Genomic DNA, 26978 nt, shown 5'->3' on the forward strand with positions numbered 1-26978 from the left:
GTAGCTTATAGCTTTTTGTTTTTATCATTCAAGGCCTTGTACATAACTAGGCTTTCTTAGCAATCACCTGTATTCACGTTCTCCAATACTTAGCACAATCCCAGTTACATGAATCACACTCAACATTAGCTCTTTTTGGACTTAAATTATTGATCTCCTGTTAAAGGTGGATGAACTCACAATTGTTACATGACAGTCACATGTCACGATATCGAGCCTGTGCATATAACAACAACAACAACTTGCATTCATAAAGCGCCTTTAAAGTCTGGCTGGTAGTTTGCAATGACCATCCACGGAGAACCAGTATTGATAATCTAATCACTTGACCCTTTGACCTCGCATGACAGTGCAAAACAGGTGACCAAGGGTTAGCATGTCAGCAAACTGGCCCATACCATTTCACAACATCAAGGTCCACCCTGATGTCTGGAAACTCAGATGACTTAGCATCAATTACTCAATTTAGTTCAGGCCCAAAAATAGAGGGACTCAATGTCTCAAAATTAAGCATACAACAGATAAAGTTATAGAACAGCACATGCTTACAAACACCCAGTACATTCTACCGTAAGTCTGCTTTCCCTTGATCCTTCCTTCAGCGTGCATTTCCAAATGACAGTAACACTGAATATAACTGTGAAGAAAAGGTTAGCTTCTGTAGTTAATCAAAGATTGAAACTTTGCTGCATTCTTAATGCGAAGCCTCACAGAATAGAGCTAACACTGAAGACACCAAGATAACATGCAGACTTTTAGAGAGACAATGCTTTGAAAACATAAGATAGTCTGTGGTCTTTTAATATTCAATCCATTTTCTTTCCTCACAACAATTTTAATTTCTGATGTTTGCTGCGGATTTTATTCCGAGAGTGGTGGAGGCAGGGTGACTGAATATTTTTAAGGCAGAGGTAGATAGATTCTTGACTAACAATGGAGTCAAAGGTTATCGGTGGGGGCGGAGGGGGACAGTAGGTGGGAATATGGAGTTGAGTCCACAATTAGATCAGCCACGATGTTATTATTCACCCAGATCCCCCACATTCCCTGAATCTACTGTCTAATGGATTTATCTAACTTGGAGATGGTCAGTTCCCAACCATTCAACTTAAAACACTCAAATGTTTAATTTTCTCAAATCTTGTCATGGTCATCAATAAAGTTGGGTGTACGTGGGATATTATCATATATCCCCATTGCCCTTATTAGAGGTATTATATCCCTATTGCCCATAAGAAGGAATGGGAGTTGTAAATTGAGACCAGCAGTGGGAGAGACAGTTGTAATGGTTCAAGAACCAAGAAAGGGCCTGGGACCCTTGAATGGTTCCCCAGTGGCTCCACCCTACCGCACTCTATGTCATCACACCCCCTCTGTTTATCCAAAATCCTATTCCTCTGCAGGTACCATGCCCTAAGAAGGGGGTTGGCAACCATGGACTTGCATTGGATTATGCTTGGCGAAGTACTGCAGTGGTTTAGTTGTTGCCTTCTGCAGTGTGGCTGACCAGGAAACTTCCCCACTTTTACCACCTGCCATCAGGTATATTGGAAGGGTTTACGGGCTGATAATCAACCTACTTGGCCATGCTATGAGTGCACCTTCCATGGTCATCAAGTCCTGAAATGGGACTTGAACCCAGAGCTTCTAGCCCAGAGGTAAGGACACAAGAACTGTGCCGCAAGAGCTCCCGTTGGCCAACACTGAAGAAGAAAATAAACGAGAATTTAACATCAGCCCTTTCACAGCAGACAGAGGTTGTAAAGGAGCTACTTAAAAACCCTTCTTAGATATGTGAAGAGTTGGACAAAAAGAGATAAATTAAAATCTCCCAGCAGACACCAGAAATAGAAAGATAAAACTGCAATGAGAGAAGAAGATAGAATTTCATTTGTTTGATGTGAACTGTCTCTTTAAATGTGTGCTACTTTCTGCAGCATCATTCCTTTCCCTTTCAGAGAACTAACGCAGTTTAACTCTTTATAGCCCCTGTGGCTGGTATCAGGTGTAATATGAGCATTTTAATTATGAGCCCAGATTTTGCTGCAAAAGTAATGGCATATGAATGGCACACATCCTTCTGAATTCACAAATTGACCAGCAACTGGTGGTGAGGAAGAGGTACCCATGGATTGTGAATTGGCATAAGTTACGGGATGATGTGCGCCACTCTGCCATTAGCCTCACAACAATGACATTTCACCCTTAACCTTCCTGTGAAGTTACTGCATAGGCACATTAGTTACCCGTTAAACTCACCACTGAAAGTTAAGTCTAATAATCTACAGGATAAGTACCTGTTTAACAACATGATAACTGCCCATGATTTCCAAACAACCTCTCTGCCAGAAAGTGAGCAATTCCAAGTATAGAGTCTCATTCCTTTAGGTTGTGAATTGTTTTCGGAGGTTTTAAAAAATGTCAAATTTCAAATTTTGTTCTTACCTTCCTTTTCTGCCTTTCTTCTTCTCCCGCTTAATCTAATATTTCTTTCCCTCGCTTTATTTCTCTTTTGGTACGTGATTTGACATTGACTTCGCTCCCACTAATTCACCCTCCTTCTCAGTCATTTCTGTTCATTTCTCAATCCTTTAATCTCATTGGCTAAGGTAGTAGACTGTTTGTCCCATTGGCCACCACGCACCTAGATGTCCTGTTAGGGCCCGCTGTGCCAGTATCCGATCACTTGGTGGGCAAGAAAACATTTAAAACCTAAATCTGCACGAATAAATCTAACTAACAGGGAAAGCTGCGCGATTCCCCGCTTCAGGAAAATCTTGCTAATATGTGTCTTAATTTTGCTATTTTTGTTGTCCCGGGTCTGAAATGAGTAACTGACTGGCCTGAGTTTACAGACACTTACGGTTAGAAATTTGTCTTGGACTCTTGCACAGTAGGGAAAAACGGGTGGTTATCTGATTGGCAGCTCATTGTTCCCAATCGATATTCAGTTACACTTACTTCAATAGAACTAGATTTCAGGCGGGGCTGGTTTACAGCTATCATCCAAGATGAACTTCCACCCTGAGTGTCTGACCAAATTATCAAATTATGCATACTGGTTTCCTGTGGATGGTCACTATGGGTGGCTTCTTATATATAAACAGTGACAGGTTCACAACATTGGCACCACCCAAACAATAGTTTAAGCTTTATTGGGAATCATTGTTGTATCAACAAGGTAATTGGAGTTATGTTAAATATTGGAGAATATAATCGATACCTAAGAAAGCTTAGTTAAGTATAAGGCATGAATAAAGTCCAGTTTATGAGTGTGCCCCAAATGCTTGGGAGATTTAAGGTAGCCCTGCTTTGCCTCGTTCAATTTGTTCTAATGTTAAAGTAAAGCTAATTCAGCCCAGATGTACTGAACTAAGCCAGGTAATGAATAGCCAGCAGGAAGGTGCTAGGCCCCCTTTGATCTTGTGATTGGAATGTACTGACTGCCAAAGAGTTTATAAAATAAGAGGCATTGAACACCTCTCAGCTACAAAACAGAGATAAATTAATTGACAAAAGTGGTGGTTTACCATGAAACATTCATAGTTGTATGCTTGTGCACATGACGCAATATCAGGAAAATCTACATTGTTGGTCTTAAATGAGATGAATGAATTAAAAGTCGGTCTTCACGAACAGGATTGTGGTTCCCAGGAATACGAGAGGCAGCGAGAGCGATGATATCAAGCGACCGATGGTTTCTGCTTATTCTATGCCAAGGCAGCAACAGTGATCGTTGGTAAAACCGTTATCCCTGTGAGGATGATGGTCAGGGGAAAAGGAAAACAAAGCAGAGTGACTTGGAGCCATTTCCACTAAAAATTATTTTGGCAGAACTCACAAGCATTTGATTGGATAAATCACTTTAACTTCAATTGCATTGTGATCTTTGTGCAAGTTTTATTTTAAATAAAATTGATTGCAACAAGTTTTAGAATGCCACAGGATTTACAACAGCACAGGTAAATGAAGGAATAAATAAAGAGAGGATAAAGGGGCTTTGGAAAATCACAGCATGATGTACTGTTTTAAATTAATTAGAATTTTTTCAAATCGCTGCTTTTTTAATTTGTGTACAGCAAGTCTGAAAGTGGTGTCATGGTGGCTGACTCCACCTCTCCCCACCAGTGTTTTTCACAAAAAGTAATTAACCCCTTACTTCCTTTATTATTCTTTCACAGGATGTGGGTTTCGCTGGCTAGGCCAGCATTTATTGCCCATCCCTAATTGCCCTTGAGAAGATGGTGGTGAGCTGCCTCCTTGAACCGCTGCAGTCCATGTGATGTAGGTACACCCACAGTACGGTTGGGGAGGGAATGTCAAGATTTTGACCCAGCGACAGTGAAGGAACGGCAATTTGGTTCGAAGTCAGGGTGGCGTGTGGCTTGGTGGGGAACTTGCAGGATGTGGTGTTCCCATGCACCTGCTGCCTTTGTCCTTCTAGGTGGTAAAGGTTGTGGGTTTGGAAGGTGCAGTCAAAGGAGTCTTGGTGAGTTGTTGCAGTGCATCTTGTACATGGTACACACTGCTGCCATTGTGTGTTGGTGGTGGAGGAAGTGAATGTTTGAGGTGGTGGATGGGGAGCCAATCAAACAGGCTGCTTTGTCCTGGATGATGTCAAGCTTCTTGGGTGTTGTTGGATGTGCACATTTGCAAAGTTGCTGGATGCAAAGACATGCTTTATTAATTTTTATTTTTAAGCGTCAATACTTAATTTGAGTGGATATTTACCAATGGCACTCCCCATGGTGACAGAAAGCAACCAGAAATTAATGTATGCATGCTATGCAGATTAAACCATTCCAGGACCCTCCAAAGGAGCTGCGGTGGATTTGCTTTCTTTATTATAGGTGGTAATGATATTTGTGACCACGTCAATGGTAGTGGCTGCAGTGGAAAGGTGACATAATGGATACTTGTCTCAGCAGAGTACATCACAATCCCTCCTTCTGAGAGGAGCAAACCTTTCTCCTTCATCAATCTTCTAAGCGACCTTACACATTATTGCACATGGACTACATAGGCGATGTGCCTCAGATTGCAAGGGCAAATGACTATCTCTTTTCTCTCTTTATTTGTTTCACTTCATGGATTGAAGCTATTCCCCCTCCTTGCTGTCCTGCTTTAGCGACTGTGAAAGTCCTTATTGTACAAGTTCTCTCAAGGTCAGGTGTACCACAGGTGATAGACAGCGACAATGCATTTATTAGCGGAGCCTGTGGACGTAACCTGCAAGTTAAAATTGGCTCAAATAAAACTGAACTTAGACAACTGGGGCGAGCAGTAGTCTCAGTGCCCGCATTGAACCTGTAAACACATTTAAGTTAATTTGAAAACTGCTGTTACTATTGATGTACAGTATCGATGTACAAACTATTGGACTGGTATAAACAATACCTCTCTGGCCACAGGAGAGGTGCCAGAGGACTGGAGGACAGCCAGTGTGGTACCGTTATTCAAGAAGGGAGGAAGGGATAAACTAGGGAACTACAGGCCAGTCAGTTTAACGTCAGTGGTGGGGAAACTATTCAAAGCAATTCTGTGGGGCAGAATTAATCTACACTTGGAGAGGCAGGGATTAATCAAGGACAGTCAGCATGGTTTTGTTAAGGGGAGGTCATGTCTGACCAATTTGATTGAACTTTTCGAAGAGGTGTGTAGATGAGGGCAATGCATTTGACGTAGTCTACTTGGACTTCAGCAAGGCTTTTGATAAGGTCCCGCATGGGAGACTGATAATGAATGTAAGAGCCCATGGGATCCAAGGCAATTTGGCAAATTGGATCCAGAATTGGCTGAGTGGCAGGAAGCAGAGGGTGGTGGTTGAGGGGTGTTTTTGTGACTGGATGCCTGTGTCCAGTGGGGTTCCACAGGGATCGGTGTTAGGTCCCTTGCTGTTTGTGATAGATGTAAATGATTTAGACTTGAATGTAGGAGGGTTGATCAGTAAGTTCGCTAATGACACGAAAATTGGTGGGGTAGTAAATAGTGAGGAGGATAGCCTTAGATTACAGGAGGATATAGACGGGCTGGTCAGATGGGCTGATCAGTGGCAAATGGAATGTAATCCGGATAAGTGTGAGGTGGTGCACTTGGGCAGGACAAACAAGGCACAGGAATACATGATGAATGGTAGGACCCTGGGAAGTACTGAGGATCAGAAGGACCTTGGTGTGCATGTCCACCGGTCCCTTAAGGTAACGGGACAGGTAGATAAGGTGGTTAAGAAGGCACGTGGGATACTTGCCTTTATTAGCCGAGGCATAAAATATAAGAGCAGGGAGGTTATGCTGGAACTGCATAAAACACTGGTTAGGCCACAGTTAGAGTATTGAGTGCAGTTCTGGAATCTGCATTATAGGAAGGATGTGATGCACTAGAGAGAGTGCAGAGGAGATTTACCGGGATGCTGCCTGGGCTGGAGAGTTTTAGTTATGAAGAGAGATTGGATAGACTGGGGTTATTTTCCATGGAGCAGAGGAGATTGAGCAGGAACATGTTTGAGGTGTATAAAATGATGAGGGGCATAGATAGGGTAGACAGGAAGGAACATTTCCCCTTGGTGGAGGGATCAATAACCAGGGGGCATAGATTTAAGGTAAGGTAAGGTAAGGTAACCTCATCCCTGTGGATGAGGTTTCACAAAAAATCCAAAGGCCGCTTGGCCTTTTCATCTGCCTGCCAACCGTAAGGTTGGACGGGCAGCGAAAAATGTCATTTAATTAGATAAGGTAATTTAATTACCTTAATAGGCCGGTTAATTGTCAGCGGGTGGACTACGACTCCCGTGTGCCCCAGCCAACCGAAATATCGCATGGGTGCATGATAGTGTCAGGTTGCTTGTCCGACGTCATAGCGCGTCATTTTACATTCGTTCGGGTCAGGCGCACACCCGCCCACGAGTGCAATATTTTGCCCATTCGCTACATTTACATTCCTTCAACTACATAACCCCTTAGAAAAACAAACATTTCATTCAAGTGCTTAGTCTTTCAGAAAACAAGCATATCAAGGAATGGCTGAAGGCACAGCAAAGGCTATGGGCCCTGACAACATCCCAGCAGTTGTGCTGAAGACGTGGGTCAAAACCCTGGAACTCCCTACCTAACAGCACTGTGGGAGTGCCTTCACCAGACAGACTGTACCTGTTCAAGAAGGCAGCCACCACCACCTTCTCAAGAAGGGCAATTAAGGATACACAATAAATGTTGGCATTGCCAGCCTCTCCCACATCCTATGAACGAAAAATAGCACTTCTTGGCAAAAACAGCAACAAAAACTTGGGCCTGAGTTTGTGTGAAGACAGACAGGCTAAAATGGCACCAGAGACCCAATTCTAGAAGTCCTGTGCCTGAACCGAGCACCCACCATTTCCTAGATGAGGAACAGGGGCAGGTTGCATTTTGCGCATCCGTGGTTCATGGAGGCAGCTGAATATGAAAAATTACAGCTACCTTAAAATAGATCCAATTTTCATTAGTGGGATGTCTAAAGCTGCCGGCATTATTTGGAGAGCTTGCTTACCCTTTTGGAGAGGCAGGCTACCCTTTAAATAGGTCTAGGGACATTTTGGGGAGAGGTCAAATGCCCTTTAGGATTGTTAAAATTAGGCATGAATGTATATAAAAAGTGTAAAATTATAAATTAATTGGAACTGTCAAGCTGTTTAGAACTGTCAAGCTGTCAAGGCATTTAAATCTCCTGGTCTTTGAATATTTTTTTTAAATGTTCTGCAGTTTAAAAAAAAATCAGTGCTTGCTATTTCACTTTGTCTGTTTACATTAAGCTGAGGGATATCATTACAGGATTTATGTTGCATGACTGAATTCACAACCTTTCATTATCACAGTGGGGTGCCTGTCAGTTCACAGTTTGATTGACAGCTCCAAGTGGTTATAAAGTCTTTGATGTGGGGCTATGAATACAAATGCTTGTTTTCTAACAGATTAAGCACTTGAATGAAATGTTTGTTTTTCTAAGGGGTTATGTAGTTGAAGGAAAGTAAATGTAGCGAATGGGCAAAATATTGCACATACAGGCGGGTGAACGCCTGACCCGAACGAATGTAAAATGACGCGCAATGACGTCGGGTGAGCATCCTGACACCATCATGCACCCGTGCGATATTTCAGTCAGCTGGGGCACGCGGGAGTCCACCCGCTGACAATTAACAGGCCTATTAAGGTCATTAAGGTTCTAATTAAATGAAATTGTTCGCTGCCCATCCAACCTTACGGTTGGCAGGCAGGCAAAAAGGCCAAGCGGCCTTTGGATTTTTTGCAAAACCTCATCCACTGGGGGGGGATGAAGTTCGGATCAGTGATGAAAAAAAGCGAAAAAAATTTAAAACTAATTTTTAACATGTCCCTGCTTGTGTGACAGAGTCACGTGAGGGGACACGTGATTAACAATTTAAAATTCTTTACTTTTTATTTTCAAAATTCTTCAGCTCCCTGAGGCAGCTCTGTGCCTCAGGGATCTTTTAATGCGTGCACCCTCACGCGTGCCCACACTTTCATACTTGCGCTCCTCCCGCCCATCGCTGAATGCTGCAGCGGGCGTGAAATCGCGGCCAGAGCCCGATCGAGGGCAGCGGTCGGCTTCCCGACTACTCCTGGGCCCACCCGACCACCGGAAAATCCTGGCCAATGGGTTTTTATAAATGAGAGTGGTTTTTTTTAAAATAAACTCCGTAATAGACAATTAGAATGTTATTTTATTCCAAATCAGCATAGGTCCTGAGTTCTGCCCGTGGTGGATACTGGATGGGTTGGTATGGAATAAGGGCAAAGGATGGTGGGTGGGGAGGCATAGGTTGGCATGAGTTGGCCCTAAGCGGACATGGGGCTAGAGAGAGCCATTGGGGGTGGGTAGAGGGGCATAAGTTGGCATGGAGGGTATGAGGAGCCATGGGAAGTGGATGAGGGCATGAGGTGGCATGGGTTGGCATGAATGGGGCATGGAGAGTGTGTTACGGGGGCGGGGGGGGGTGAGGAGTGAGTGCTGTTTTTTGTTTTATTGTTTATCTTTTAAACAGCTGGGCTGAGGTGCCAGATCACCAAGGCTGGCCTTTCAAAGAGCTTGCCTCCGCACCTACTAGCCCATATGGCTGCCTCTGAACTCTTTCCAGGGATAGCGAGCCCAACTCCCGTCAATGCTGCCCCCTTCCAACCCTCCAAACTGGGAATGAAAATTAAACCATCCTGGGCACTTTCTCCCAGGGTTTGCGGAGTTGGGAATTGCTAAGACAAAGAACCAGAAAATAGGACAGGTGAACAAAATCTTGGCCGAAGAGGTGGGTGACAAGGACGGGAGTTGGAGAGAGAAGTGGAGAGACAGAAGGATTCATGAAGGCAATTCCAGGCTATTGGACATTGATGGCTGAAGGCATGGCCATTCATGGTTTGTAGACAAAAGAGGCCAGAGTCAATGGAGAGTTTGGAGAGGTCATAGAGCTGGAGGAGGTTTCAGAGATAAGGTGGGGCGAGGCCATGATGCATTTTAAACACAAGGATGAGAATTTCAAATTGGAAACACTGGTGGACTGGTAGCTAATGTAGGTCAGCAAGGACAAGGGTGATGGGTGAGTGGCATTTGGTGTAAGTTAGGATAAGGGCAAGATGGGAGGTCAAGCAGGGGAGAATTGGAATCATCACAAAAGCATTGATGAGGGTTTTAGCCGATAGGCTGAGGCAGGAGTGGAGTTGGGTAATATTACAGAGGTGAAAGTAGGAAGACTTTCTGGTGGAGTCAATAATGGTGTAGAAAGCTCGTCTAAGGTTTGATTAAGATACCGAGATTCTAAAACAGTCAGGTTCTGCCTCAGACAGTGGCCAGGGAAGGCAATGGAGGAACAGAGTTTGAGGCTGTGACTGAAGACAATGTTTTCAGTCTTTGCAATGTTTAAATGGGGGAAATTGTGGCTCATCCAAGATGAGATATTGGAAAATGAGTCTAACAGCAAAGAGGTCGTAGAGAGATTGAGAGATGTAGAGGTAGAGCTGAGTGTTATCAGCATAAATGAGCAAGCTGACCCCATGTCTCTGGGTGATGTCATTAAAGACAAGCAGGTGGTTGAGGAAGAGATGGGGATTAAGGAGAGATCCTTGGAAGACAACAGAGATAAGGGAGTGGGAGGGGAAGACAAAGCAAGAACTTTTCTGATTACAGTTGGGTAGGTCCAAATTGAGCCATTTGAGGACAATTCCGCTCAATTGGGTAATGGAAGAGAGAGTTGGAAGACAGCGGCGTATTTCACTATGTCAAAGACTGAAGGAAGATCAAAAAGAATGAGGATGATTAGTGCACTGTGGTTGAAGATGTTATTTGTGGCTTAGGTTAGGGCTGTTTCAGTGTTGTGGCAGGGATGGAAGCAAGACCTAACAGCACTGTGGGAGCACCTTCACCATACAACCTATAGCAGTTCAAGAAGAAAGCCCGCCATCGCCTATTCAGAGAAACACAGAATGGTTACAGCACAGAAGGAGGCCATTCGGGCTGTCATGTCCATGCCAGCTCTCTGCAAGAGCAACTCACCTAGTTCCACTTCCCCACCTGGTCTTGTGGCTCAGTTGGTAGCACTCCTGCCTATGAGCTGGAAGACCAGTTCAAGTCCCACATCAGAACTCGATGGCCATGGAAGGGGCATTCACGTTGTGGCTCAACAGGCTGGTATTCAGGCTGCAAATCGTTCCAACACTCCACACCATTCTCCAAGGGGGAAAAAAAGAGTATGAAGATACGTAAAACATACAGACCGTTTTCCCCGAAGCCCTGCAATTCTTTTCTCTTCAGATAATTGTCAAATTCTCTTTTGAAGGCGTCAGTTGAATCAGCCTCCACCACACTATCAGGAACTGCATTCCAGATCCTAACCGCTCCATGTAAAACAACTTTTTCCTCACATTGCCGTTACTCCTTTGGCCATCACCTTAAATCAATGTCCTCTGGTTCTCGATCCTTCCGCCCACGGAAACAGTTTCTCCCTATCTACACTGTGCAGACCCCTAAGAATTTTGAACACCTCTAGCAAATCTTCTCTTAACCTTCTCTTCTCCAAGGAGAGCAGCCCAGCTTCCCCAATCTATCAGCGTAACTGAAGCTCCTCCTCACCCCTAGCACCATTCTTGTGAATCTTTACTGCACCCTCCCTAATGCCTTCAAGGGCAGCTATAGAAAGGCAATAAACACTGGCCCTGTTAGAGATGTCCAGATCCCAAAAACTTTAAAAGTGTAGAGGATGCTTGAATCTGCAGTCAGGGTCTGCTCAAATAACAAAATTTTAACTACACAAACTTAACTTTGGCACGAAAGTGAAGCTGCTTCAAACCAAAGCCAAACTACTAATATTACTTCTCCATCAGATACATTATACTACCATTAATTGTTTCATCATAAATATAATCAAATTAATGAGGATGAGCAGAGCTCAAAGAAATAACTCCCTGAGTATGAAACACGTTCGCAAGTTTCTGACACGTGGTGACTCTATGCCTGAGGTTGTCAATCACCAAACACAAGGTGGGATATTAGTCCCCCAAGAGATCTACTCCTGGAGATACAGCATGTGCCTTTTACCAAAAGCTGTCAAGTTTAATCGGAAAAATGAGCAACAATTAAGCTCTTACCACGGAATGCATGTTTGATGCAGACATTTTGAGAAATCAACAAGAACAGTAAGGAACATGGAAACCTGATTATAGGCTGAGAGGCTATTACTGTGAAATCTGCCAATAGCTTTGTTCTTTCTTTACTATGAAATAGATAAAGGACAAGGAATGTGTCATTTGTATCCTCTTACAGAGTGATAAATAGGGATTGGCTGCTCAATCAGAAAAGTATGTGAAATCAAATCCTAATTATGTTTTAGCTTTCTGGACACAGCTTTAATATTTGCGGTTATCTGTGAATCTTCCTTCAGCAGATGTTAGCTGTCTTTTATAAGTTTATCCTTCGACCAATTTCCCTAAAAATGGGTCATTATTGCTGTTTATGGGAGCTTGCTGTGTGCAAATTGACTGCTGCATTCCCAATATTACAACGGTGACTACATTTCAGCAATAGTTCATTCGCACTTTAGAATGTCCTAAGATCGAGAAAGATGATATATAAATGCAAATCTTTTTTTTTGTAGATGGGAAGAGAAAGACGTTGTTCTGTTTGGTTAGCCTTCCAGCTGTCCCTCAGCCTCCCAACCAGAGCCCAGGGGCAGATCGCACACAGGGTTCGTCTGTTAGCATTAAAGATACCAGAGTCAATGGAAGGAGCTTGGCTGGTTTCCCTTTTAACAGCGCAAGTTGCCCTTGATTCTGATAGTTACCGATACAGTCTGCTATTGAGATAGAGAGAGTACATAAGGCATTATGCCCATGACCACTGGATAATGAATGGCCTTGTGCTACTAGTTCACAAACTGCCTTCTATTTTAGCGAAGCCTCTATGTCATGGCTACGATGAACTTCTGCTTTTGAACAGCTGCATAATGATGTCCACCGACCCAAGCTACATGGAGAGAAAATCAAATCAAAGAGCAGAGGCTCAGCTAAGCCAGCTACTCACTGCCTATCTTGACACTGATAGAGTGGGATCACAAAATGTATTCTCCACACAGGGTTCGTTCACAAGGTCTCCCTAATCTCTTCACAACATAAAAAGGTGACGAAATTGCAGAGCAGAGTGACTGTGAGAGGAAATTGAACAATAATTTATGTTGTCAATGATTGTACTTCACGGTGCTACATGTATGTGGATCATTTTGTTTTAATTTATTCTTTCATAGGATGTGGGGCTCACCGGCAAGGCCAGCATTTATTGCCCATCCCTAATCGCCCTTGAACTCAGTGGCTTGCTAGGCCATTTCAGAGGGCAGCTAAGAGTTAACCACATTACTGTGGGGCTGGAGTCGCATGTAGTCTAGACCAGGTAAGGATGGCAGATTTCCTTCCCTAAAGGGGCATTAGTGAATCAGATGGGTTTCTACAACAATTGATAACTTCATGGTCACTATAACTGAGGCTAGCTTTATATTCCAGATTTTATTAACTGAATTCAAATTCCACCAGCTGCCATAGTGGGATTCAAATCCATGTCCCCAGAGCATTAGCCTGGGCCTCTGGATTACTAGGCCAGTGACATGACCACGACACAACCATGATGATGGACAACATTGGATGATGTTGCATATACTTTCCAATCTATCACCTTGTTACATTACTAAATTAGACTGGTTCATGCTGACTTTCCTTCTGCAAACATATATTGTTTCTTCGCTGAACTGTATATTGCAAAGTTACATTTTGGTAGCCTTTTTGAGAAAGGCAAAGAACATTCAACAGTCAATAATAACACCACTTTATCCTGGGTGCCGTCGAGCTTCTTGAGTGCTTTTGCAGCTGCACCCATCCAGGCAAGTGGAGAGTATTCCATCACACTCCTGGCTTGTGCCTTGTAGATGGAGGGCAGGCTTTGGGGTGTTAAGAGGTGAATCACTCACTACAGAATCCCCAGCCTCTAACCTGCTCTTGTAGCCACAGTATTTATGTGGCTGGCCCAGTTGCGAGATTCTGGTGACTCCAGGATGTCGATGGTGGGGATTCAACAATGGTCATTCTATCGACTGTTAAAGGGAGATGGTTAGATGCTCCCTTGTTGGAGATGGGCATTGCGTGGCACTAGTGTGGCACAAATATTACTTACCACTTATCAGCCCAAGCCTGGATGTTGTCCAGGTTTTGCTGCAGTGAATATGGACTACTTCAATATCTGAGGAATTGAGAATGGAGCTGAGCACTGTGGAATCATCAACGAATAGCCCTACCTCTGTGGCACTACTTCAGAAGCAGGGAATTCTCCTGACCGACATTCTTCCGTCAGCCAACTCCACTACAATCAGATTAACTGATAAATTATCTCAGTACCTGTTTGTGGAGCTTTGCACCCAAAGCTCTGCTGCCTATATCTTACTGTGCACCATCCAGTTCACCCATCCTCACTGTGCTTTGGCTCTCAGTCCAGCAAGGCCTTTTTGTATCCAATGCCCTCTAAATCTCTATAACTTCCTCTCCAGCCCTACAACCCCCTGGGAACTCTGCAGTTCCTCTAATTCTGGCCTCTTGTACAGCGGCAATTTCCCTCACACCACCATTGGTGGCTGCACCTTCGGCCACCTAGGCCCTGAGCTCTGGCATCCCCTCCCTAAGTCTCTCCGCCTCTCCCAACCTCTCCTTCAAATGCTCCTTAAAGCCTACCTGCTATCCTAAAATCTCCCAATGTGGCTCAGTGTCAATTTCTTTGTCTGCAAACACTCATGTGAAGCATCTTACTGCACTAGAGGGGCTATATAATAGCAACTAGTTGTTGTTGCTCTGTTCAAATTAACTGCTGTGCTTGCCCTCAGAACAACAGAGACTTATTTATCAGTTATGAAACGCTTGGGATATGAGATAGTATTAATTGCAAGCTGTTCCTCAACAGCCCTTTCTGTGCCCCCTGCTCCAGCCTAGCCCAGCTCTGTGTTAGCCAGGGAGCACAACCTCTTGAATTGGTCCTTTTGGTGTTTTAATGAGGATGGAGTGTAGATAGTGGGGGTTTGAACAGGCCTGCTTTCAAAAGAAAGTTCAGTGCAGTCAAAAGCAAATCATTCACTAAGTTTGCTTTTTTTACATAAAAAAAGGACTGGAACACAGTCTTTTAAAATGTAGCTAAAACGTTTAAACTGATACAATCGACAGATATATATGGAATGAAACATAACGCCTTTAATGGGGGAAAGCATCCCGAGGTGGAGGAGAGACATTTAAAAAAAAGGAAGTCAAAAGGAATGAAGAATCAGGCAAAGAGACACAGCAAGAGAGCTGACTGAAAGTTTGATCAGGAAGATGGGAGTTTGAAAAGGGTTTATGGGGGACAGGAGAAATGTTCAGGGAGGAATTTCCAGAGCGTAGGGGCTGGAGGCCACTTAAAACTTTGCCAATAGTGGAGGGGAGGTGGTGGGGGGGGGCGGTGGGGTGGGCCAGAAGGGAGTGTCCTAGTCAGAAGAGGCAGAGGGATCGGGGACGGGGAGTCAGACTGGAGGAGGCAGCAGGGGTGAGGCCGTGGAGGGGGTTTAAAGACAAGTCGAAGGATTTCAGATTCAATTCACTTCGGGACATGGAGACAGTGCAGCTCGGCATGAGTGCAGTGGAGTGGGGTGATGGTTGAGTGTGAGACTGTGCTAGAAGGGAGATTTTAAAATAGGTCCAAAACTACTCTCTACAAAAAAAAATGGCCACCACATATATACAAATAAGTTAATTTCTTTGAAAGGAGGCCTATCATAATCAGTTCAAAGAATATCCTAAATCGGCACAAACTATACATAGTACAGCAACAGCTTTTCTGGCCTCTCCTTTTTTTTTTGCATTAAAATTGTCTCATTAAAGTGCCTTTATAGTTCACTTTTACTGGCTTCCCCGGCAGAAACTCATCCAGCACACAAACTGTTCTCTCCCACATCAAGGTCAGACAAGCTATCTCATCTCCACTAACAACAGCGACTGCACTGCCATGAACAAATCAATCCCATTACTCCTTCAGTGTTGCGTGAAGTAAATTCCAACTGGAACAATGGGCTCCACGTTGTTAGCCGAGACGTTACATCAGTTAATCCTGAAACATTAGAATCAGGCAAACAAACTTCAGCCTATTGAAGTAGCGTGTGCGGCCTGTACTTTTAAGTCACCCACTCGCTGCCCTTCAGACGGAATCTCTACCAGCAGCCTTGTTTCACAGTTGCATAGGGAATAGCAGTCTTCCTGGTGTACAGCACGTTGCGGCATGTCATAGAAATTTGTACAACAAACACAAAACTCTCAGGGAACTGCATTGAGGAAATTCACAGGTGGTGGGATTTACTAGAGGTGTAGATGCACTGCGTGGTTTAGCACGGCTACATGCCAACCATAAGATCCCAGTGCCTGTTCCAGTCGCCAAAGAATTCCCGAATTTGGCACTGACCCAAGTAAAGCAGGTCAGATTTGCAATTTCCATCCTTTCCCTCTGGCTCCAGCTGCTGTTTCGCCCTCCCTTCAGCCAGGGAAGTCCCACTTCCCGGAATCCCTGGACCCCAGGTAAGATCCCATTGCACTCCTTGAAGAAGAGCAAAGGAGTTCTCCCTGCGCCCTTTTAAAAAAAAAAGCCACTAAAACAGGCGATCTGGTCATTGCTGTTTGTGGGATCTTGCTGGGTGCAATTTGGCCGCTGTGTTTCCTACATTACCGCGCTTCAAAACAGTTCTTCATTAGGTGTAAGGCGCTTCAGAGGGTATCTCTGAGGTCATGAAAGGCACTATGCAAATGCAAGTTCTGTTATTTCCCTTCGTTTCTGTTGGACAGTTGTGAAGTTCAGCGCCGAGTCCTTCCGGTGTAACTAACTCATCCCACAGGGTGGAAAGTTCACAAAGGAAATAAGTCACTGTTACGGTGACCTGTCGCCGGGGAGAAACCAAACTTGTCTGAACGATTAGAGGCAGAAAATGTACAAGGTCGTGCCTGAAGTCAAAGAATCTGACATGGGAATATAGGACCAGGAGAAGGCCGTTCAGCCCTTCGAGCCTGTTGTGCCATTCGTTTAGATCATGGCTAAAATGCTCCTTCCCATGCTTCTTCGAGTTACCCTAAGTGAGGTTTAGCTTTTACAATACTCAAAAAATGCTTTTATCTTGGCATTTTCATTTAATTTAATTGATGCACATTTCAGTAGTGAATAGATCAGATCCCCAAATCCAGAAATGTAGCCAGAAACCTGTGTGCCCACCTCCCCCCCGCCTCCCACCTATGTTGAGTTTGGCGACAAGGGGCGTTTAATCAGGCGGGAGGGCGAAGGGTTGGGGACCCTGTCACCTCCCCACCTCTGCCCCGATGAAGCCTGTGGCGGGAAGGCTCATGAACGGCCTTCCTGCCTCGCCACCAATTGAGGCCTTCAGTGCACAATTAATGCAGTTAATGCCCGCTTAAGGGCCTCATCGTGCTGCCACTGGTATTAACCCAGCAGCGGACGGGTGAACTCACCCTGTGGAGAGCACGACAAGTAAAGCCATGCAGGGCTGCTTGTGGGCTTCAGCGGGTGGGGTCCCTCCTTCAAAGGCACACACGGCCTGACTGAAAGATTCAGCATTGAGGGGGAAGCCCACCGAGAGGCAAACCCCTGCCCTTGCTGTTGCTTAGGATCCAGCCCCCTCCCGCCATCACTCACCTGTGGCCTAGGATCCAGCAACAATACTAGGCCTCAGGTGGGTGTCATACCGGCAGCAGCCACTGCCTCCCCACTGGTGCTGCCTTACGATAGAGCCACCGGCCTCCGATTGGCCTGCAGCTCTTGGTGGGTGGCACCTCACCCCTCAGGGTCCTTGATCACAGGGCGACAAGGAGGTCCGCTGCTGGCCTGTCAAATGCCTGAGTGGAGCACGATGCAGCCGTCCTTCTCAAAAGGAGGCGACGCGGGACTCACATCACTCACCAGCCGGCAGCCGAAACCCCCATCGCCTCCACAAGATTCCACCCATAGACAAGGATTTTCCATGCCCGCCAACGTCGGGCATGTTCGGTGGCGCAAGCGGACAATATGGCGCGATCAGTTTCACGACAGCGTGAAACCAGTTTGCGATCGTCGGCTCAGCCCGCCAATGGCTGGCTGCATTACCCGCCATCAGACGCCAGGAGTCAGGAACCTCATTGTAATACATCAGCATATCATTATTAGGCCTGCCCACTGGAATCGTTCCTGCCCACCACCCCTCCCCCGCGCTGGATCGTCCATCCACATCGACGGGAAAATACACTGATGTGTTTCACAGCAGCACTTAACCCACATGCACCTGGTGGGCTGCACTTCACTCGGGACTTCAAGGTTTGTTTGCCTACCTTGCTTCGGTCAGCAGTCAGCAGCGCCAGGCTTCACCGACACAGCACCACATCACTTTTAGGGGGGCTCACGGGCAGGTCTCTACCTACCAGATCAGCCACAAGGTGGGGGTGGCTTTTCAATGGCTGCAGGGCTAGGGCTTGCTCGGGGAAAGCAGGAAAGTGGCCTCAGGCAAGGGAAGAGGCTGCAGGACGAGGGCCATACTGTGGAAGGAGGGTATCCCAGGGTGTGTGAGGGGCTTCATGTTGATCTGTGCAAGCGGCCTCAAGAGGGTGAGGGCTAAGGAGGCAGTCTCCAGAGGAGAGGAGGCCAGATGGACATGTGAGGATGTGTGTGTGAGAATGGCTGGTGATGTCCCTTGAGCTGGCAGTGAGTGAGATGCCAGTGAGTGTGTGATGGGTTTGAGTGTGTGAGTTTAGAGTGATGAGATGGTTGCCATACCCTTGCTGCATGGATGAGATCATTCATCCTCTATCTGCATTGGATGGCTAACCTCTTCTGTGCGACATTGGTACTGATCACCACTGCCACCGCCCATCAAGCCTAGCTGGTCACGCCACTGTCCATCCAGTGGGCCTCCATGATGTCCAAAAGGCATTCCAGTGATGCGTCACTAAACCTGGGGGCTGTAGTCTTTTTGCCTTTCGTGGACATCTTCCCCGCAGCAGTCATGGGCTGGAAGGGCTGAGATGTGTGCGAGCGGCAGGACTTTAAATATGGCGCCTGGCTTGATGAAGCAGCGAGGCGATGGCGGGCGAGCGAATAAGAGTCCAGCCGCCATCAAAATGGCGTGTTTCCCGGGAATGGCATGACTAATGCGGCGGTTTTGGGACGATACGGCGTGTAAACCCGCGATTGCGGTCGACGGGTAAAACGTCGTTTTACCCACCCGCTTCCGCAGTTAGTGCAAATCTGGACGATTCCGCCCATAGAATTCCAACTTTCCCTTCAGATGCTCATGTTTCCAAGAAGAAGGCTCATGGCCACTTTTCCTGGGGAAACCAGAGTTGGGCAACAAATGTCCATCTTCCCAGTGTCCACAATCTATCAATGAATTTTTTAAAGAGAGAGAAATGCAGTGACCTGAGAAGGCTGGAGGAGGTTACAGAGAAAAGTGGGCTGAGGCCATTGAGGGATTTAAACACCAGATAAGAGTTTTAAATTTGTGGCTTTGGCGAAGTATAGAAGCCAAAATAATTTGATGAGGACAGGCAGAGCAAGACATATAGATGTGGGTTTACAGTGTACCCAATATTTCCCCGCAATTTCTGCACTTTGCAAATGCAGCGTGACTTGACCCTGAGCAGCCGAAGAGGTTATGGACACAGTAACAACACTGGTTGTTGGTTAGACCTGAGCGTCGACTAATCCTTCTTCACAATCAGCTCCCACAACACTTTGCTGCAGTGACTGCTCAACATCTACTCTATCCCAGTCACTCTGCCTGTGCAGTTTAAGTTCAATGGAAAACTTATTCAGAAATTCAAAAATCACCTTGTTCTTTATTCCTTCAAAAAGTCAGATTCCATGAGTTTTGTACTGAAATGGAGCCTGAAAGCCAAGATCTCCCCTGTAATCAGTTAATTAAAATCAATCGTACCAACTAGCAAACATGGGGCATCGACATGCTGGGCTGAGATGTCACACCGCGGTGTAACATTAGATGAAAACACTTTGGAGTGATCTCAATGAGAGTTGCTAATGACTGATCAGTGTTTATGATTATGGTTGTTGTCAAGGCAATTTGAAAATAATACAACACATCCCGACTTATCACACGCAAAACAAACTTCTAAAATCATACAGGTAAGATTACACAAACTCGCTGTCATTTAAGAGCCCTGCTCACTCCGCTGTTGCCATGCCAGGTAGTACCGATAGATTATACCCAACCTGTTACCTTGAATGCTTCTCTTGAAAAAGGCTTTGCAGCCTTCACACGACCAGACTCCATAGTGATAGCCTGAGGCGTAATCACTGCACACCGCACAGTACCGTGTCTCCTTGCTTGATTCTAACGTGCCTGCAGATGGGCTGCTTTGCTCACTTGTGCTGGATAGATGATCGTTAACTCGTTGGCGTCGGCTGTCATTGTTAATTCTGTAGAATGACAACAAAGTGGAAGGGCAGGATGAGACACAGCATGCGAGGGGATACAGCGAGGCCTCAGGAATGGTTTTCCCATCTCACACACAACATGCTTGCTGCAATATGAATCGATCACTTTGTGCACGCCCATTGCTTCAGTTGGCTTTAAACCTCTTCAGTTCAATTTATGGCTGATTTTGGGACAGATTCAAAATTGGGACCGTGGCCGCAAAGCATTGCGAGGTGCCAATGAAACTGCCCAAAATCAATTAAAAGACGGGTAAAAATTAATACACAGAAATGCATGAAAGTTATCAGCAATTCTCACAACACCACAGGAGGCCATTTGGCCCACTGTGCCTGTGCCAGCTCTTTCAAAGCAGTTACTCCTATGTCCTTGCTCCTTCCCTATAGCCCTGCAAATGTTTCCTGTTCAAGACTATATCCAATTCTCTTTGGAAAGTTACTATTAAATCTGCTTCCACCACCCTTTCAGGCATTGTGGCCCAGATCATAACAACGCATCACATGGAGAAAATTGTCTACATCTCACCTTTGGTTCTTTGGCCAATTTCTGTAAACCTGTGCCCTCTGGTTACCAACTCTCCTGTCAGTGGAAATGGTTGCTCACTATCTACTCTATCAAAACACTTCCCTAGGTTACAAATCAGAAACAGGCCAATCAGCCAAATCAACCCATGTCAGCATTTACCCTCAATGCAAGCTTTTACCTGCCCTGTTTCCATATCTCTTCATCCCCTTTACTTTCACATATCCAAAATAATCTTGAATGTTGATATGGTTTCGGCTTCAACCATTAACCCTGCAAGTGAATTCCACAGCCCCACAACTGTGTGTGAAGGTGTTTCTTCTGTGCCCTGTTCAAAATCTCTAACATTTAATCTTGTATCTTTGTGTCATGTTATTGGCCCATCAACTGCTGTAGACAGTCTGATTCGATCAAACATCTGTAACATCGCCCTGTAATCTGAGGAGAAACCACTTTTTCAAGCCACTTACTCACACCAGACAGTATCCCAGTGAATTTGTGTTGTACCATCTATAGAATTATAGAGTCATTACAGCACAGAAGGAAGCCACTCAGCTCATCAAGTTCATGCCGTCTCTCTGTGGAGCAATCCAATCACTCCCATTCTCCATTCTATCCCATTTATTTCCCTCATGTGCCCATTGCATTTCCTTTTGAAATCATTGACCGTCTCTGCTTCCACCATCCACATAGGCAGCAAGTTCAATTTCTGGCTGATTACCACTTGCTAATATAAACATTCTTCCTCACAATCCCCCTGCATATCTTGCCCAATATCTTAGTCCTCATACAATCATCTAATGGGAACAGCTCTTCTTTGTCTATCTTTCTAAATCTTGTACACCTCTATCAAATCTCCCCTCAACCCCCCTGCTCCTAGGAGAACAACCTCAGCTTCTCTAACTTGACCTTGTTAAAAACATCCCTCATCCCTGGAACCGTTCGGTAAATCTCCTGTACACCCTCTCAAGGATCTTCACGCCCCTCCCTAAAGTGTGGTGACTAGAACTGGGTGCAATACTCTAGTTGTGGCCTAACCAGATCTTTATAAAGTTTCAGCATAACTTCCCTGCTTTTGTACTCAATACCTATGTTCATGAAGCCCAAGATCCCATGTGCTTGGCTAACTTCTCTCTCAATATGTCTTGACTTCTTCAAAGATCTGAACGCATGGACCCCGAGCTCCGTCTGTCTCTGTAGACTCTTTAGAATTGCGCCATTTAGTTTATATTGCTTCTCCCTATCCCTTCTGCCAAAATGCATCATCTCACACCTCTCTGTGTTAAATTCCATCTGCCACTTGTCTGCCCATTCTGCTAGTCTATCAATGTCCAGTTGAGTCTCTATTCTCTAAAAGCAAATTCAATCCTATAGATGCTATAGTAAAGGGAATGCAGGCTGAATGCAAGCAGTGGACCAAAGCTTAAGCCTAACCGCTCTTTACCTGAGGTCTCTTAGCGCCAGACATAAGTTACCTATACACATCCCAAATAGAAATAAACTGTGCAAATGAAGGGAATTGGGTATTAGTTATAAACTTAAAACACTTAAAGGAGTCAGAGGAAGGAGAACACCATTAGAAAACTATTCGCTTTCACCACCTTACTTCAAACCGAGACGATTTGGAAGAGACAGGCTTCAAAATAACTAAAATCTTAATGAACAGGAGAGCTGCTATTTAGTCTTTCCAGCATGTCCCCACTATTCAATTAGATCATGGCTGATTTGCACTTCAACTCCATTTACCCACATTTGCTTCACTTTCCATGATACGTTTACCCAACAATAATCAATTTATTCAGCCTAGGAAGCTCCAATTGATCCAGTCTCTATAACTTTTGGGGAGAAAGCTCCAGAATCCCACTATGTTTTGTCTGAAACAGTACTTCTTAATTTCACCTTTGACGGCCTGACTCCAAATGTTACCATTATGTCCTTTGTTAGCCACCAGAGAAAATAATTTCACCGTCTACACTATCAAGTCCTTCTATCATTTTAAACAGCTTTTAATCAGGTCAGCCTCCAATCTCCTAAACTCGGGGAAAGGCCCTTGTTTATGCATAAAGATAATTTTACACTTTAGGCCCTGACATCAGCAACAGAAATGCACCAAATTGGCCAACCCATGCCGTCGTTTATGGAGCAGAGTAAGATCATGCTTAACGTTGTCTTACATAGCTCTTCATTTACATTGTAGAGGACTACCTTGCCCTCAGAGGTCTGTTTCCATGGAGATAATGATGCTTACTCCTTGTAGTTTGGCAGTTACCAGATGGACTGTCGCGGTTCAAGAAGAGGGCTCACCACAACCTTCTCAGGGTAATTAGGGATGGGCAATAAATGCTGTCCTTGCCAATGGCGCCCACGCCCCATGAAAGAATCACAAACATGTTTGTCAACAAATACAGAACAATTCTTCTTGGGCTGTTTTTTACGTTGGGTATGCAGAAAAAGATGGAAAACCAAATGCCAGTCATAAAGAGAATCGACTAACTTTCAAATCCCGGAAACAAAATTCCAAATCTTTGTTGGCAAATGACAAATAAATGTCCCCACTCCCACCTTCCTGCCTCTCCAGCACAACCATAAGTTTGCCATAATTCAGTGAGGGAACGGTTGTGAACAAAAAGAAAATGGTGAAAATCCAAAACCAAGCCAGAAAACGCAGGAATCACACTCAGCACAGGAAAAGGAATAGAATGGGCTGGTGGGTTAATCGGCAGATGAGAGATGTGCAGGGGCAAACACTGGCACCTGACAAAATTGAAAGACAAATAGAAGATAGAGAGAGTACTAGAGGAGCTAAGTGGAGACAGGCAAGTAGAATAGGGAGCGTGAAAAGAAAGGGGGAAAAGCAGAATAGGCTCCAGTGGTCCAAAAATAACTGTGGGGGAGGGGAGACTCCAAGCACCAACTCAATTGCTCCTCCATCCCTGAAAACACTGGTACACCTCTTCTACACTGTATCAGTGCCTACCGCCAGAGAGAGAGAGTGAGTTACCAATTAAGTTTCACAGTTACTAATCTCCTCCTCCAGTTTTTAATTATCCACCACTATTCAAAAACTGGATGTGACAGGACGGCAGAGCTTTGATCTGCTCTGTAATTTGTGGGGTCACTTAGCTCTGTCTAGCCTGTTCGCAATCCTGTGTTGTAGCTTCACCAGATTGGCACCTCTTTTTTAGGTATGCCTGCTGCTGCTCCTCTTTTACGCTCCTCATTAAGCCAGGTTCCCTTGGGTTGATGGTAATGGTAGTGTGAGAAATATGATGGGACATGAGGTAACCCACTCACTTAACCTGTCTAAATCCTTTTGTAACCCCCTTGTATCCCCCTCACAGCTTACGATCCCATCTAACTTTGTACCATCAGCAAACTTAGGTACAATTCACTCAGTTCCTTCATCTAAGACATTGATATAGATTACAAATTACAAATTACAGATTACAAGATTACAAATAGTTGAGGTCCAAGCACTGATCCTTGCAACCCACCAACCTGAAAATGACCTGTTCATTCCTACTTTGTTTTCTGTCCATTATTCTTCTTCAGTTCTCTGACCAAATGAAGGCCTGACCCACAGCGCCACAACTGCCACCAAGGGTAGGGCAAGGAGCCAGATCCCGAACCCACCCCAGATGGAATGAACTCTGTGCTGTTAGCACCATTCAGATCCATGCCGGCTGTCCAGCCATCTGAGCCAACTAACCCCACCTCGCCAAGGAGCCTAAGTTGATGTGACAATATACTCTCCTATATGCATGTTGTGGCTTGGAGCTATTTCTGTTCATTAGCCAATCCTTAATCCATGCTAATATATTACCCAATACCAAGACTCTTAATTTTACATAGCAGCCTCTTGTATGGCATATGATTGAATGCTTTATGAAAATCCAAATACACTACATCCACTGGTTCCTCCTTATACATCCTGCTAGTTACATCCTCAAAAAACTCTAACGGATTTGTCAAACATTATTTCCCTTTCATAAATTCATGTTGACTCGGACCCTGTTATCCTGTCCCAAATCAGATTCTAGCATTTTCCACAGTGCTGATGTCAGGCTAACTATAGCTCCGTTTTTTCTCTTGTTCCTTTCTTGAATAGTGGGGCCACATTTCCTACTCCCAAGCCATGGGAACCATTCTAGATTGTAGGGAATTCTGGAAGATCTAATTTAGTGCATCGACTCTTTTAAAACCAGAGGATGTAAGCTACTAGGTCTAGGGACTTTGTCAGCTCTTAGTCCCATTGATTTTTCTGGCATTATTTCTTTACTAATACTATTATCCTTAAGTTCCTGATTTTCACTTGACCCTTGGTTTCTCAATACATACGGAATGTTGTTAGTATCATCAACTGTGAATATAGGTACAAATTATTTCTTTAATTTCTCTGCCATTTCCTCACTCCTCATTACAATTTCTCCTGTTTCTGCCTCTATGGGACCCACATTTACACTCACAAATCTCTTCGTTTTTGCATACCTATAGGAGGTATTACAATCTGTTTTTATGTCTCTAACTAGTTTACTCTCAGATCCTATTTTGGCTTTATCAATTTCATGGTCATCCTTTGCTGAATTTTAAAATCCTCCCTATCCTCAGGCTGACTGCTCTTTTTGATACTATTATAAGCCTCTTCCTTTGATATGATAATATCCTTAACTTCTCTTATTAGTCAGTGTTACACCAGATTTCCTGTGGAATTTTTATTCCTTTAGGGAATGTATATTTGTTGTGAATTATACATTAATTCTTTAAAATGTTTGCCATTGCCTGTCTACTGTGATATATTTTAATCAAGTTTCCCAGTCTACGTTAACTAACTCATTCCTCGTATCTATGTAGTTTGCTTTGTTCAGATTTAAGACTCCAGCTACAGGTTTAACTAAATCACTCTCATACTCAATATCAAATTGCATCATATTATGATCACTCTTCCTCAGATGCTCCTTTACTACAATGTTATTAATTAACACAGTATCATTGCACAACATTAGATATAAAATAACATGTTCCCCAATTGGTTCCTTGGCACATTGATCTAGAAAGCTATAGTACTTTGAATGCATTCCATTAATTCACCCCTGCATTATTACTGCTATTGAAATCCTAATACAATTTAATATTATTACTGAGTGGGATACGTATGAAATGGAATGGAGAATGAGCAATTGAGTGCAGTTAGAGTGAATGGGGTATTAAATGGTATGGGAAGTAAGCAGGAGTGCAATTAGACTGGATGAGATATAAAAGTGTACAGGGAATGAGAAGACCAGTGGAATTAGACTGAGTGGGATAATAAAGGGTATTGAGAGTGAGCAGAAAAGTGAGATTACTCTGGAGGAGATATTAAAGTACATGAGGGTTAAGCAATAGAGAGATTAGATTAGATGGGATACGAAAGGGTTTGGGAAGCAAGCAGGCAGGGGATTAGAGTGGGTGGGATATTAAAGGGTTTGGCGAGTTAGCAGGCAGGGGATTAGAGTTGGTGAATATTAAAGGGTTTGGGGAGTGAGTAAACATGGGATTAGACTGAGTGGGATGTTAAAGGGCTTGGGACTGAGTGGGTGAATAGGACTAGACTGGGTGGGGTGTTAAAGGCTTTGGGACTGAGTAGGTGAGTAGGATTAGACTGGGTGGTTCATGTGGACAAAAGCACAATGTTGTTGGGCCAAATGGCTGGTTTGTGTGCTAGAACATTCTACGATTCCAAATTTTCAGGTGGAATGTTTCCTTCAAACTCCTCATTTTAAAGTACATTGAAATATGTGTTTTCTGATCCAGTGATCACCAAACTAATCCTGGGCCTCATTCTCAAAATATTTTCTGATCAATTTTTATCCATGTCAATTCTGACATCTTACCGAAGTTAGACATTGGATGCTGGCAGCCTTATTTATTTTTACCGAGGTTACTTGTAAAAGGGTTTATTTTTCTTCTTGCCAATTTGCTCTCCTCTCCTGAAGGTGTCAACTTCTTGCTGGTCTGAGCCCCATTCCTAATACAGGCTCCCGCTCCCAGTGGGCCTGGCTCTGCATCCGGAGATTGCCATTGGAAAATGTGCCCAATGGCTGTGGAAGTGTCACGTGCCACCCAGTACCTTGGTCAAGAACCCATTTTTCATGCATGGGCTGAGATAGGAAGTGCTGCCACACTAATGACCCTGCCAGGGCATCACCACCAAGCCTGCTCTAGTTCCCACCTCATCTTCACGCATAATTGTCCCCAACAGGAGCAGTTGGATAGTGATCGGGAGATGGTGATTTAGTTGATTTCCTCCCTTCCTCCACCCGCAGTCCAGGGGCTTTGTAATATATCTACCGCACCCCCCTCCCCACATACTTCTATCCCTGGCCCGAGATCAGCATGGGTCAGGGATCAAGTCTGGGAGCACCCACTCGGCTTCATTAAGCAATTGAGCCAACAGGGAGCGGCG

The 26978-nt window shown here is 44.6% G+C and overlaps 1 protein-coding gene across 1 annotated transcript in view; it reads right to left on the reverse strand.

The window, feature by feature from the left end:
* esr1 (estrogen receptor 1) overlaps positions 1 to 26978 on the reverse strand; it is a 249542-nt gene that overhangs the window by 219778 nt on the left and 2786 nt on the right. The window contains exon 2 of the mRNA XM_078556590.1: positions 19799 to 19998. Coding sequence (XP_078412716.1) covers positions 19799 to 19998 — 200 coding nt within the window. The remainder of the gene's footprint in view (positions 1 to 19798; positions 19999 to 26978) is intronic.

Source organism: Cetorhinus maximus, chromosome 14 (assembly GCF_964194155.1).
Source record: "Cetorhinus maximus chromosome 14, sCetMax3.hap1.1, whole genome shotgun sequence".
NCBI classification, from domain to species: domain Eukaryota; kingdom Metazoa; phylum Chordata; class Chondrichthyes; order Lamniformes; family Cetorhinidae; genus Cetorhinus; species Cetorhinus maximus.